Below are 12,639 nucleotides of genomic sequence, written 5' to 3' on the forward strand. Positions count from 1 at the left end.
TAAGTCCAGTGGCCTGATTCACAAAGTGCTCACGGACAAGCCTGAGCTAAAAGAAGCTGTCTCTAACGAGGGCCTGGACGCCGCAGCACCAGACCTCAGCTTCTTCAGGAAGTCACATCAGGTGCAAAATCTAAACCTCGCCTTGCACGCTTACGCACGTGCAAAAACCATTTGCACAGAGGCATGCACATGTGTCGGCAGCAGTGGCAGCCACCCCCGCCTGCGCTCCCGCGCTCTCAAACCACGCCGATTCCGCGTCTTCGGCGGCGAGGTGCCAGGCAGGGAGGGAAACGCAGTGCAGCGGGCGAGGGTGGGGCTTCGCAAGCGGGCGTTTGAAAACGGCTGAGATCCTTCACTCGAAGTGTGAACAATGTTTCCTCGCTAAATGGAGAAACCTCCAGCTGATAGGAAAGGCAGGTTGGTTTCACAGTCTTGAGGGGCACTTCCAAGTTATTTCAAAGCTGCAGTTTATGTTTTTAACCTGCAATTTAACTGTGTACCAAGACAGCAAAGCTCTGCCTCCTCACACCCTCCCAATGATGCAAAGAAGTGAATGCAAGTCAACTCACTTATACTGTTCTTTAGCCTGCATAATAACAAAATCCCACTTGTAGTTTATTTTTTGATTGAGCATGTTGTAATGTTCCTGGAATAAAAATAAAAAAGCAGTTAGTGTGAAAATTCTGGACAAGCCTTTCCCATGCTAGGGTTTTCCTGACTCTCCATAGCTCAACGAGGCCAGGCTGGCAACCAGGCCAAGAAATCTGGATTGCTCTGAACATAATTACATTAATTGCAACAGTTCAAAAATACCACTGCAAGGAGAGCAATTACCCCTGCTAAAATTATCATTGACTTCAGAGTATTTTCCTGTACTGGCCACTTTTCCACTTCCAGAATACTTGCTTTTGACACTACTGGAGTAACACCCCATGCAACTGAAGAAATGATTTTTTTGCCATGCTCCATTCATTAGCAACAGAGGCCTAAAGCTATAGCAAACAAGGGGCTTGCAAGGGAACAAGTACAACATCTCCTCACCTTTTCATATTCTTCTAAAATACCTTTCCTCTTAATGTTCTTCTTTGCTAGGTAAATTGCTGTGGAAGAAGCAGCAAATAAGCAGCCAGTTATACTCAAACCAACAAATCCAATAATAATTAAAAATTTACCCACGTGACAAACACAGGAATCTTTGTCTGTTACATTATCTTCCCAGGCACGAGCACCAAGCTCACAAAAGCTCGCAGACGAAAAGTTAACTGGGTGCTTTCACTTTGTGGCTGATGCTTGACGAGGCAGCGCCCAGGCTGGGTGCAGCCGTGCAGAATGGCTGGCGCGTGCCTTCCGCCAGCAGTCGCTCCTCCTTCGGGGATTCAGCCAGGGCTTCACAGGTCAAAGGACACTGGACCAAATATTTAAGACGTTGAGGTGCTTCAGAGTTTGACCTCCAAGTTTTCCAGACACAGGCCAATGTTCTATTAAAAACATTCCAACCTAAAATGAGCTTTTTTATTTCTCCAGAAGATCTACAGCTTAACGTAGATAAAAGCCACGGTGGACAATCTTGGTATAAACAAATCAGTCTGTGAACTGCACAGCTCGCAGGAGCAAACCAAGCTGATCAGTCCAGCTTCATGACCAGCCTTCTAATACAAATCATTACAAAGGCAACAAAAAATTGATATGTTAAGAGCCATTGGGAGATATTGGGAGTCACTGTGCATTATATAAAGAAAAAACTATCTCTGAATGCAGGGCTTGATCCATATCTACAGGAAGACAGTCTTGGGCTGAGATCCAGGAATACACTCAACTACTCAGGGAAAATCTAATCTTGTGCTTAAAGTCTTCCCTACCCAGTAGAGCATTTCAGACATGTTCCAGTCTGATGCATCTTAGTGGAACATAAAAGAAGCTTAAGCACTGTCTCTCGTCAAGGCCACCATAAGGCAGTCACATCCAGAGCATTCCCTCAGTTCAGCACTACTGACAATTATTCACAAAATAGCATGAAAGAAAACGCAAGGGCTGGTCATCGCATGTGGACACACGGCCCAAAAAGATGAACAGCAAACACAGTGCAGGACTCCGTGCATGAACACGTGGGCTCACACTACACCTCCCAAACACGCACAGTGCTACCACTCACCGTAGTCTGTGTCATCAGCAGCCCAGCTCTGCACGGGCCAGAAATAGGGGGTCTGCAGAAAAACAAGCCTTTCATTAGCGCACAGTAGCCTGGAACTGGTGCCAAGAGGCGCGCAGCACGACCTGCGCCGGAGGAGAGGAAACCTCTCCTCTGCCGTACCGGGAGCCCCAGCTCCGCAGCCGCACGTCAGCTCGCACGGCGCTGCAGGCCAGCTGCAGCAGGAGAAGCGCGGTCAGCAGACCGCCAGCGCCAAACCTGCCCCTGCTCCGCAGCCGGTTAACACGGCCAGGCTCTCACTGCTGCCTGAGCAGTCAGACCCAGGGGCACCACGTGCGACAAGTACGAACGAGGGTGCCCTACTTGCCCATCGTAGGAGACACAGTCCAGCCACGAACCTGGATAACATCCCATTATTACTGTGCTTTTTGTATACTCATCATTCAGTCTCCCCAGATCATTCTCTTTTCAACCAGCGATTCCATTTGCTAATTTAAGACCTGGAAGGGCACACACATTTGGAAGAAAGCACAGCTATTTTGAAGTTGAATAAGTACGCTAATTTAGCTGAAGGAAGTATTACAGTTTACAGGCAAGCTGTGGTCTGACACACAGAACTGGGGGAACTGGCCTGAGGCTTCTCTGCAGATCCCTTCCTCCTGCAGACTGAATGATGAGCATGGCTGTGCAGCACGGCCTCACCACCGCAGCTCCTGGGGAACTGCCCCAGCTGCCTGTGTCTAAAACTAGTGCTGAACTCCTTAACGGCTTCAGACAAGGTGCAACTCACTTGAAACCTGTACAGGCTGCCGTCTGTCTTAAGGGTGAGGTTCTTTGGCTCCTGAAGAGGGTAGATGTATCCATATTTGACAAACAGGTCCCCCAGGTGGAGTGCCTCTGGAAACGGAGAAGGCAGATCTTTTGATTGCACAGAAACACTGCACTGGAGTTTAAAAGTGAGCTGCTGCTCAGGAGAGAGGAATTCACCTAAGAGGTTTTGTCTATGGAGACCTTAAAGTTTTACAACTTAAAGCTGAAAAAGCCTTAAATTTTACATTTCTACTCACCTTCCTCAGTGATCTGCAAGCGTTGGAGAATCCACTGCAATATATCACTACCTGCAAAGCAAAGAAAATATCAGGTGCTTGAAGTCAGGATTGTGCCAAAATCCACGGGCCAAAACGAGACGCCTCCAGCCCTCACCCCTCACTGTGCTCTGGATCCCACCGAGTGCACAGACCCCTTCTGGCCAACACGCTTTCAAACGCACCACGCAAGAGAAGCGGAGATAAAACGCATCGCCAGTCTCCCACTGGCCATGCCATCACTCAGGCTTCCTCCTGACCAAGCAGGCACCAGTCTCTGCGAGAGGGAGCCGGAGGCAGGCAGTGACCTCGGGACGGCACAGCGCGGGCATGCAGAAGCACACGGGGCCTCAGCAACACTTAAGCCCTCATCAACGGCTTAGAAGCAACTTTCGCAACGCCACACCTTCCACGTCCAGCGAAGGTGAAGTGCCCCTGGTTTTGCACCATCTTGTCTTGAAAGCTTCACTGCAAAGTACCTCCAGACTCACAGAGCAGGGTCCTGTCTCAGCTTTAGCGAAAGACCGGTGACCGGTCCTCTGGAGTCCTTCAAGAGACACGACTTTCAGGCAGAAGGGATGTCCGAGTCTCAGATCCAAGTCGCAGTGGTCACAGGACATTTCAAAGGGAAACAAGATCCCTGCAGTCGCGAACACTTCATCTCTCCCCGTTCTTTTGGTGGGGTGTGGCCAGTCACACTCAGCGTCAGCATAAACCTCCAGCAGTTTTAGTTTCCTGTTCTGAGGGGCAAATATCATGAACCTCCTTCCACGGAAACAGTGCAAAAATGCCACTTATTCCCTGACCAATTATTGATCTCTTCCTCCAAACATCTCCTACGATAGCAGATTGAGGTGTTGACCTTTCTTGACATTGCAGTGATGACTTAACTTTCTAATAGGGGCTCAGAGCTCTTATCCTACCGCCTGCTTCCTGAAATAGATAAAATTAAAGGATTATCTCATCACTCATTTCTAGACAGCTCTCTCTGCAAGCATTTTCCCCCAAAGGTGCACATTTAACATGGAGGTTTATTTGCCTTTTCTGTTGTGAGCTGTTTCACTGACACTGAATTTAACTAGTTAGCTTCCTGCACGTGAAGAGCCAAGCTCTTCTCGCTGGGTCGGTGTCCACTGCTCTACTGTCTTCACCATTCCCTCACTAAACATGAAAGAGCCTCTTTCACAACACCCAGAAGCCCACCAGTATCCATGCAACTTGCACAGCACTAAAAATGTCATAGTTAAGAGAGCGAGGACTGCCGTGCAAGGAGACTGGAACTCACTTGCCTGTCAGAAGTTGACCAGAATTTATGACTTCTGCAAGAGGGAACTTGTAGCAATTCTGGTTAAGGAGGCAGAATAAAGCAGATAGCATGCAAAGAGGATGAGCATTAATGGGCATCTTCCCTCCACATCATCTAGCTATGGGCCTTTAGGAAGTGGTATTTTACATTGGGCAGACACCAAGAGAAGTACTTGTTCCCCCTGCACTTAACCTAGGTGGCACGACACCTCCAGTACGGGGGAACCTCTTCTGCAGCGCTGCCTTAACTATCCACTAACAGCCAGAGGAGGCAAGGCCAGATCCTTCACAGATGCAAAGCAGTCCACCAAATTCAGCTGCATAACAGCTGTGTAAGCCAGGATACGGTTCGTACCATAATGCATGGAGGGTGCTGCTGAGAACAAGCTTCAGATGTTGTCCAAGTTCTCCCTACCCTTTCACTGACTGACTGTACCCCTGGGCAAGTGACTTCATCTCAGTGCCTGCTTCCCCATTTAAAAAAAAAATTGGGGCAAACACCACACAGAGCCTACCAGGCTTTGCAAATACAGTCGGGAAAAATTAATCTATTTGTCCAAGTTGTCTCCTGAGTTGCCTGCAGCAAGCTCACTGGTTTCAGTGGGAGTTTTTGTTCTGAATTTCAAAGTGCTGCAGAAAGACCAAGGCAGGAGGAGGAAACGTTGGTACAGTACGTGTGAATATTTATAGTGGAGGGTCCCTCACAAGAGCTTTTGTGGAGGCTTGGAGAACGGGGAAGCAGAGGTACAGATCGTGCCCCGCGAAAGGAGCTAGCAGGCACAACGGAGACTACGGGAAGAGCTGCCTGTAACGCCGTACGTGACAGCGCAGCTCCCGGTCTGCTTCTTCCTCAGCCTGCTTGAAGGAGGAAAAAACCTTCATTTAGAGGCAGAGAAGTGGGCTGAATATTTTGTTTTTTTCTGATGTACTGAAGAAAAATTATTATTAGCAGGAAACATTAAAAGGGAAACTAATTGTTTGTTGCTCATTTCTGAAGGACTATCTTTCAGTCTGACTCCAGGCTGTCTATTTTAACTGGATTTTTATATTTATCTCTATTTGTGATCCAGCCTAACTGAAAATACAACAGGTCTGGAGACTGAAGCACCTACTCACCTCTGTGCTAAGAGAAAGCAAGGTCACTTGAGTTAAATTCACATGAGACAGCTAAAAGCGTGTGATCATCAATCTTTGAGTCTCTGTTCAAAGAGCTGGGAGTGCAATGAGACACGAGTGAGAATGAGACAGAAGGAGCAGGCATGTGTCAAAGGATGTACGGCAATTGTTTTTGGGAGCACAGGCTCCAGTATGCAGCCAGGCAGTGCTAAGCCCAGGGTGGTCACGGGGTCCACGCACAGCTTCTCTTTGATGAACTTCCTTGGCCCGGTCCCCTCCCCCAGTGAAGCTCTTACCTGCCACAGCGTGTGGGATGCTGGTGACCATCACCCTCTGCGTCTGCGTCTTGATGCCCGTATCTGGATTCTGCATCTCCATCATAAGCGCTTCGATCTGCAAAGCACGACAGGGATGGGAGGTGTGACAGGAGCGGACAGGAGGGAGCCCAGGACCACCGCAGCTCTGGGCAGCATCCTGGAGGGGCCACAGGAACGGACGCAATGACCACAGTCATCTCCAAACCTCCCCCATTCCATCAGAGATGCCACCTCCAAACCACGTCAGCTCTCATGCCAATGCTCTTCTGTAGAAGACACACATACACACAGAGCCAGGCTTAGCAGGCTCAGTGGGCTATTTGCTGGGGCAATAAGAAAGAAAAAAGGGGGGGGGAATAAAATCTGTGCTTCGATTGCACAAACGCCCCAGCTGTGCACAGACTTGTAACTATTGCACCACACATCAAGAAAAGAAGCAGTATTCTGGCTGAAGACCAAACAGCAAAGGTTCTGTTTCTGGTCTGCAGATAAGAACCAGACAGGACTTTAGAAGAGCAACAGGAAAAGCACACCGCTTTGCTCCCGGGCTGAGCAAGAAGCTGAAACCCAGGAGAGATGAGAACGGCCCATCCTTTGAGAAAGCACAGCCACGGCCCGAGCCAAGGCTTCGAAAAGCTGGCCAAGGATCTATTGCAGCGGGGACCAGAATTTATGTGTGGAAAGCAGACTGCAAACACAGAAATAGAGCCCAGCTTGTAGGAAGGAGGCATCCAAGGGACTCCCTGGCCGTTCCTGGGGACGTCTGCACCCACCCACCCTGGCTTGCAGCCCTGTCTGCAGACAGCAAAGCTCAGTCCCTGCGGGATGGGACAGACACACCAACCCCAGCAACGCACCCTCCTGTCCGGCAGCATCTTCTGCCTTGGATTCCTGAGGCACGCTGATGACTCGTTTATAGACTCAGTGCTTAAGTTTTTAACAGATCATGTCACAGAGGACGAGTCTCACCCTCAGGGCCAGACTTCTTTTATTTCTGGTTCCCAATTACCTTTTTTTTTTTCCTTTGGAAGATGAAGATTTTCAAAGATATTTTCCTCCTCTTATATTTGACTTCATGATAGCACCATCCAAAAAGTGCAAAAGCCTCCTGCTTGCACTTGGATCCTCTGCTCAGACAGGTGGGGTTGGACTCGCTTCTCATCTCCGCGTTTTAGATTATCAGAGTGTCACAAGAGCACTGGCTTTATGGAAGATGTTCTTCTTTTTGTCTTCTCCTTCCAGGGATACTAAATCAAAACCGGTCCAACAGGACCAATTTGGTCTCTCCTCACATTCATTCTGAGGGATGCTGTAGCTTTTTAACTAGGATTAGAGGATTTAACAAGTGTGACTGATGACACTCACGCATAATGAAGCGTACTGTCTTCACCGGCCCCACAGTGACTTCAGTCCGGAGTCTTGCCAAGTTCAGTGAGAATTTAAGCCTCTAGTGACAGGATGCACTCTGGGCTTGACAGTAAAAATGGATTTTCAACTGTTTTTAAAGCCAGTGTCAGATTAATACTAAAATGGAGAAGCCTGGTAAAAGTTCACACAAATATTTGTATAAGTACCTATACAAAATATTTTCAAATAGCAAAACCAGACCCAAAACGATGAAATATGAAGACTTTTTTAGACCTTTTAACTGAAACCCCAGTATCGGCCTCAGCAGGTTCAAGGCTGGGTGCGGAGAGACGCCGGTGCAGCTGTGCGAGGCGAGGCGAGGCTGGACGGTCCAGCAGGCAGGGCACTAATTTAGGAAACTCCAGTTCAGCTCCCAAACACGGGTATGGTGGGGAAGCCACGCACTCTCTCCGCAACCGCGTGTCCGCCCCGCGGACAGCACCTCGTCAGCAGAGGGATGCTGGGGGCAAACACAGCGCTGCTCATCCCCCCCGGGCTCGACAGACGGGCCCTCGCCAGCCGAGAGCCAGGAACGGGCTCAGAACCCCACACAGCCTCCCCGCACAGCGCGCTCCCTTTGCTCAGTCAGCAAACAGCTCCGGAGCCTTGCTGCGTTCACACCCCGCCGCGCTCCCTCTTGCCAGCGGGAAATAACACGTATGGAAAAGAAACAAGTGAGATGAGCCGGGGAGCTGCTCCCGGGGGCTGCCTGCTGCTCTGGCTGGAAACCACGCATTTTGCTGATCGAAACTCTGCCTGTCTCCTCCTCTTGTCCGCGGGGAACACTCTGCTGATTACAGGTTGCTGGCGATTAGGAGTTGCTATCAGCACCGGCCCGCCGGCGCGAGGCCAGGAGGGCTGGTTAAAACACAGCAGGAACATTTGCTTGCTTTGCTAAGGGCTCTAGCGTATTTTGTCCCACTTTCAGCGAGGGAAACAGCGTCTGGTTTGAATTTCGTGGAGCCAGAAGCCACTTGCTGATGCTGGGTGATGGGTGGGGACGCACGCGCAGTATCAGCAGGAGAAGAGGTAAAGCAGCCAGGGTCCGGGGGAAGCTCGCCTCAAGCAGAGCCACCACGAGGCACACGCCCCACCGAGGTTTGCCTTCAATTCAACCAAGATCTCTGCACGGAGCTGACCTCACCCCGAACGCCGCAGAGGAGACAACAGGAAAACTGTCTGCCCCCCATCTGAGTGCAAGAAGTCACCGGGTTCGCTGAGTGCAAAGCAAAACCTGAACTCGCAAACGGTCAGAAAAAGCATCACTGCATTTCAGGAGCACGTGGGAAGCCCCGGGGAGGGCCAGGGTCCTCTCTGCACAGCGCTTATCCGCAAGTGATCAGCGATTTACAGGGCACCCCTGGTTCTGGGGAAGGAGGATGGATCCATCACGGAAGCTCTCCCATGGGGGAGCAGGTGACTGCTGACGGATTGCTCGGCTGAGTTACCCTGCGTGCGTCTCCCGCCCTTCTGTCTCCCAGCCTTACCCTTCAGGCACCCACCAGCTCCCCAGGGGGGCATCCGCAACGCAGAGGCGTCGGGCTCCGGGTGCTGAGATGCTGACATGCAACAGCAAAACGCTTCCGAGGTGAGGAGTGCAGGCTGAGGCATCTTTGCTTCAGATGCAAGAAAGACAAGTTTTCCCAGCAGGCTCCAGCTCACAGCTGAGTGCCCACTCCTAGTGCTGTAACTAAACATCTGCTGCTTCCTCCATCGTATTTGCCCAGTTCTAGCCCCCCTCACTGCCTGGTACTGTTTGCAGAGATCATCCCCCCCTGCTCTGATTTCCGAGGTAGCGATACAGTCCTCCATCACAACTTTGGCCCCAGCAGGCTAATTCAATTGCTTCCTAGGTCTACAACTAACAATCCTGCTTTGCACATTCATGGATGATCGGAAAAAAAAGAAGAAACTAAAAAAAAAAAAAAAAAAAAAAAAAAAAATCAGTTGTTAGCCACCTAAAACTTTCTGCTTTTTCTTAATTAAAGCTGAGAGGAGGCGGCCTGTTCCCACCCAGCGCACAGCGATCCCACACCCAAAGGAAGGAAATGTGTGAACGGGAGGGCAGGGCTGTAGCTGCCTTTTTCCACGCGTTCCCTCTTCCCTCACTACGCTGCCATCATTCCAGCTGAGCCTCCTACCTAAGCCCACACAGCAGCAAAACATCGCTTCTCACCAGGGCTGCTCCGAGCACGCCACGCGTGCTGCGATGCCCCGCGGAGACGCGCAGCGCCAGCATCTCCCCATCTGGAACCAGAGGATGTGATGAGGCTGAGCTTGGCGTAAGGCTCAGCTCCAGCCATATCCAGCGCCTCAGACAGAGAGCAGGAGTCCGATGGATAGCTCCTTCCAGCAAAAATGCAATTCCGGTGCTCATGCACCTCGAGAAATGTCCAGGCAGAGGAGGGCCAGCAGCTGCCAGAGAGTCTAAGCCCAGAGAACCGAAGCCAGGCTGGAGAAGCCCCAGCTGTGCTGCAGCCCCCAGCTGGGGATCTGCCTCGGGAGAAGCCGTCGGGGACCAGAGTAAGGAGGAGGCAGAGGAAAAAGGCAAGCGGCATCCATCAGCCCTACCCACGAGGTATGAGTCACGATGCAGCTCATGTAGCACAGGAAGGAAAAATACAGAGCCCAGCAGCTGCAGGAGAGCACAGCCCTGCCCGGCACTGCCTCCTGCTTTGCCAGCTGATGCCCAGCGGATCCTGGCTGCTGGGGCAGGCACAGGCACCAAGAGCTTGGGCTGATTCAAGCTCTCCCAGCATCTGGCCAAGCGCCTAGAGCCAAAAGGCATTTCAGAGGCTTCCTCCCTGTCCTGACAGACTGTTGTGCCAATATTCTTCCTATCAAGACAGTTTAGGAGGGGAACAAAATTGAGCAAAACAACCTAAGTGTTCGTCACTGGTATTTCACAGACTAGCAGGGCCTTGGAGGGTGCTCTCCAATTCCCCCATGGTTCAGCCATGAAGACCAAGCTCTACATCCAGCCCAAGTCATGCAGAGCAGTCTCACAGCGAGTACACACCACAGCCCACCCCCCCCAAAGCAAGCCCCTCTCCTCTCCTCCCATCCAACGGCCCGATCCCTGCGGTCACAAGCTGCCTGCCGGGGAACCGGCGTGTGGAGGTGCGTCGCAGCTGCAAAGGTGCAGCGGGGCCAGCAGCCCCACAGCACGGCAGGAACCGCTCCGCGTGGCTGGAGCAAACCCACGGCCACAGCCTGCGTGCCAGCTGGTGGCAAGGCCTGAGCACGGGCTTAAGCAATTAAGACAGTTTCTCTCTAGGATTTCAGCTCCTCGTGGATCTAAGTCTGCAAGGTGCTCGCTGGATACGTGCCGAGCATCCTCAGCTCCCACCACAGGTGACCAGTAAAGGTGCTCAGCATTTCAGGGGGGCTCTGGGGACGTGGCCATCCGCACACAGACCACACTGCCACGTAACAGCCGAGGCTCCATCCACGGCTTCCCCGAGGTCTGGATGAAACAGAGGAGGAAGGAAAGCAGAGATGAGAGCCAAAGCCTTTATCTGGGAACTTGCTCTCCTCATGCCAACAGGTCTCAGGCCTGCAGAGCACCAAGACTACTCAAACCCTCGCACTGCTCCGAGCGAGAGTGGCGTGTGCTCCGTAACAGCGGTTTGCTGTGTTTTAACAGATCTTCCCACCTGAGGAACTCTGAGCACTTTGCAAAGGCTCCTACGCTCCCACAGAGCAGCTAAAGCACAGCTGCCGGAGGTTTCTTACAATCAAAGCACACAGCTTCTCCTCTGCACCCCCGCATGCAGCTCCAGGGAGCATTATTCAGCGCAGAATTTGGCCTAGAAGTATTTCCTTTGGCAGGGCTCCCCAGCCAAATTTACCTTGGAAGACATAGCACCTAAGAAAATACCTTATTTATTTCCTCTAGCATAAAAAGCACAGCGTTTGTATTGCTAGGCTCACACCTTAGCACGGAACAGCCCCACATTTCCCCCCTTCTCACCTGGAATGCTCCTCAGGTCACGGGTGTTGCAGGAGAGCTCACTACGGCTCGAACAGCAACTGGCTGGCTGTACTTGTCACTGGAAATTCAGCTAATTCCACTCAACAGGATAAGCCACAGGCAGCAGAGGTGGGTCGGAGAAAGCTTAACACTCTGCTCTCTAAAATCTGCAGATAGCAGTTATACTAAAACTGGCTACACTTTTGAATGAATGCTACCGAAAAAAACTACTGAATGCTTCACAAAATTACGCATCGCATCCGAAAGCGTAGGCACGCCTCTTCCCACTCTTTCAACTGCTTCTGGTCACAAATACGCTCGTTTCTGAAAAACTGGAAAGAGGCAGAGGGCAGACGGTTGGCCACGGTACATCCCCTGAAAGCGGGCATCAGCTGGAAACACCGGGAATGCACACACCGGACCGACCGCAGCCCAGAGCCGAACTGGGTGGCCTGGTGCCACATATGATGGTTTTTCCCCTGGGAAGCGACACAGTTTTGAGGGTCTTGGGGGAAAAAGGCAGGAGAGGGAGAAAACGCATGAGGAGAATAATTCATCTGAGGCTAAGCGACAAAAACAAACAAAACTGCATCCTGATTTCCTCCGTGACTTCAGCACACGTCGCCCCTCAGCCTGAGCCCCTGAGCCAGCTGGGATCCGCAGGGTTCCGCAACAGGTCCAGCCCCCGCACCCCCAGGGACGGGGCCGTCACCCCTCGGACCCCCCCACACCCCCAGAGGGGTCCCGGAGAGCCGTGGCCGGGCGGGATCCGCCCGGGTCCGCCCTCCCGGAGCGCCCGGCCACCGCCTCGCCCCGCCCGGGCACGGCCCCGCCCGGTGCCGATGCCCGGCGCGGCTCAGCCCTCACCTTCTTCAGGAAGGCCATCCGCGGCCGGTGGCGCTGGCCCTGGTCGAGCCGTGTGACCGTCATGGTGCCGGGCCGGGCGGGCGCGGCGAGCTGGCGGAGCGGCAGCCCCAGCCGGGCGCACCTGCCTACGGCCACCCGCTACCCGCCACCGCCTCCTCTCCCTGCCGGGGGCGGCGCCAGAGCTGCGCGCCGCAGCCAATCAGCACCCGCCGCCCCAGGGTCATTTACATGAAGGCGTGGGGTGGGGCGGCTGCCGCCTCGGGGCACTAGTGGGGGAGCGCTCGGGCGGGGCCGGGGGCGGGGCCGGGGGCGGGGCCTGGGCTGGCGGGGGGGGGGAGGCGGGGGCATGGCCATGGCCATGGCTGGGTGCAGCGGACGGGGTGGTGGAGGTGCAGCCTGTCTCTGGAAGGTGCTGGGTGC

At 52.7% G+C, this 12,639-nt stretch overlaps 1 protein-coding gene across 3 annotated transcripts in view; it reads right to left on the reverse strand.

Moving 5' to 3' along the window:
* The window catches only part of RGS9 (regulator of G protein signaling 9), a 33,831-nt gene extending 21,473 nt beyond the window's left edge, over nucleotides 1-12,358 (reverse strand). For all 3 annotated transcript variants that reach the window (XM_075441146.1, XM_075441148.1, XM_075441147.1), the window contains exons 1-7: nucleotides 12,220-12,358; nucleotides 5,952-6,048; nucleotides 3,217-3,267; nucleotides 2,940-3,046; nucleotides 2,153-2,204; nucleotides 1,042-1,100; nucleotides 570-646 (exon numbers count right to left, since the gene is read on the reverse strand). In XM_075441146.1, the coding sequence (XP_075297261.1) occupies nucleotides 570-646; nucleotides 1,042-1,100; nucleotides 2,153-2,204; nucleotides 2,940-3,046; nucleotides 3,217-3,267; nucleotides 5,952-6,048; nucleotides 12,220-12,282 (506 nt within the window). In that variant the 5' untranslated portion in view covers nucleotides 12,283-12,358. The remainder of the gene's footprint in view (nucleotides 1-569; nucleotides 647-1,041; nucleotides 1,101-2,152; nucleotides 2,205-2,939; nucleotides 3,047-3,216; nucleotides 3,268-5,951; nucleotides 6,049-12,219) is intronic.
* Between the last annotated feature and the right edge of the window lie 281 nt (nucleotides 12,359-12,639).

This window comes from Opisthocomus hoazin, chromosome 21 (assembly GCF_030867145.1).
Source record: "Opisthocomus hoazin isolate bOpiHoa1 chromosome 21, bOpiHoa1.hap1, whole genome shotgun sequence".
NCBI classification, from domain to species: Eukaryota; Metazoa; Chordata; class Aves; order Opisthocomiformes; family Opisthocomidae; genus Opisthocomus; species Opisthocomus hoazin.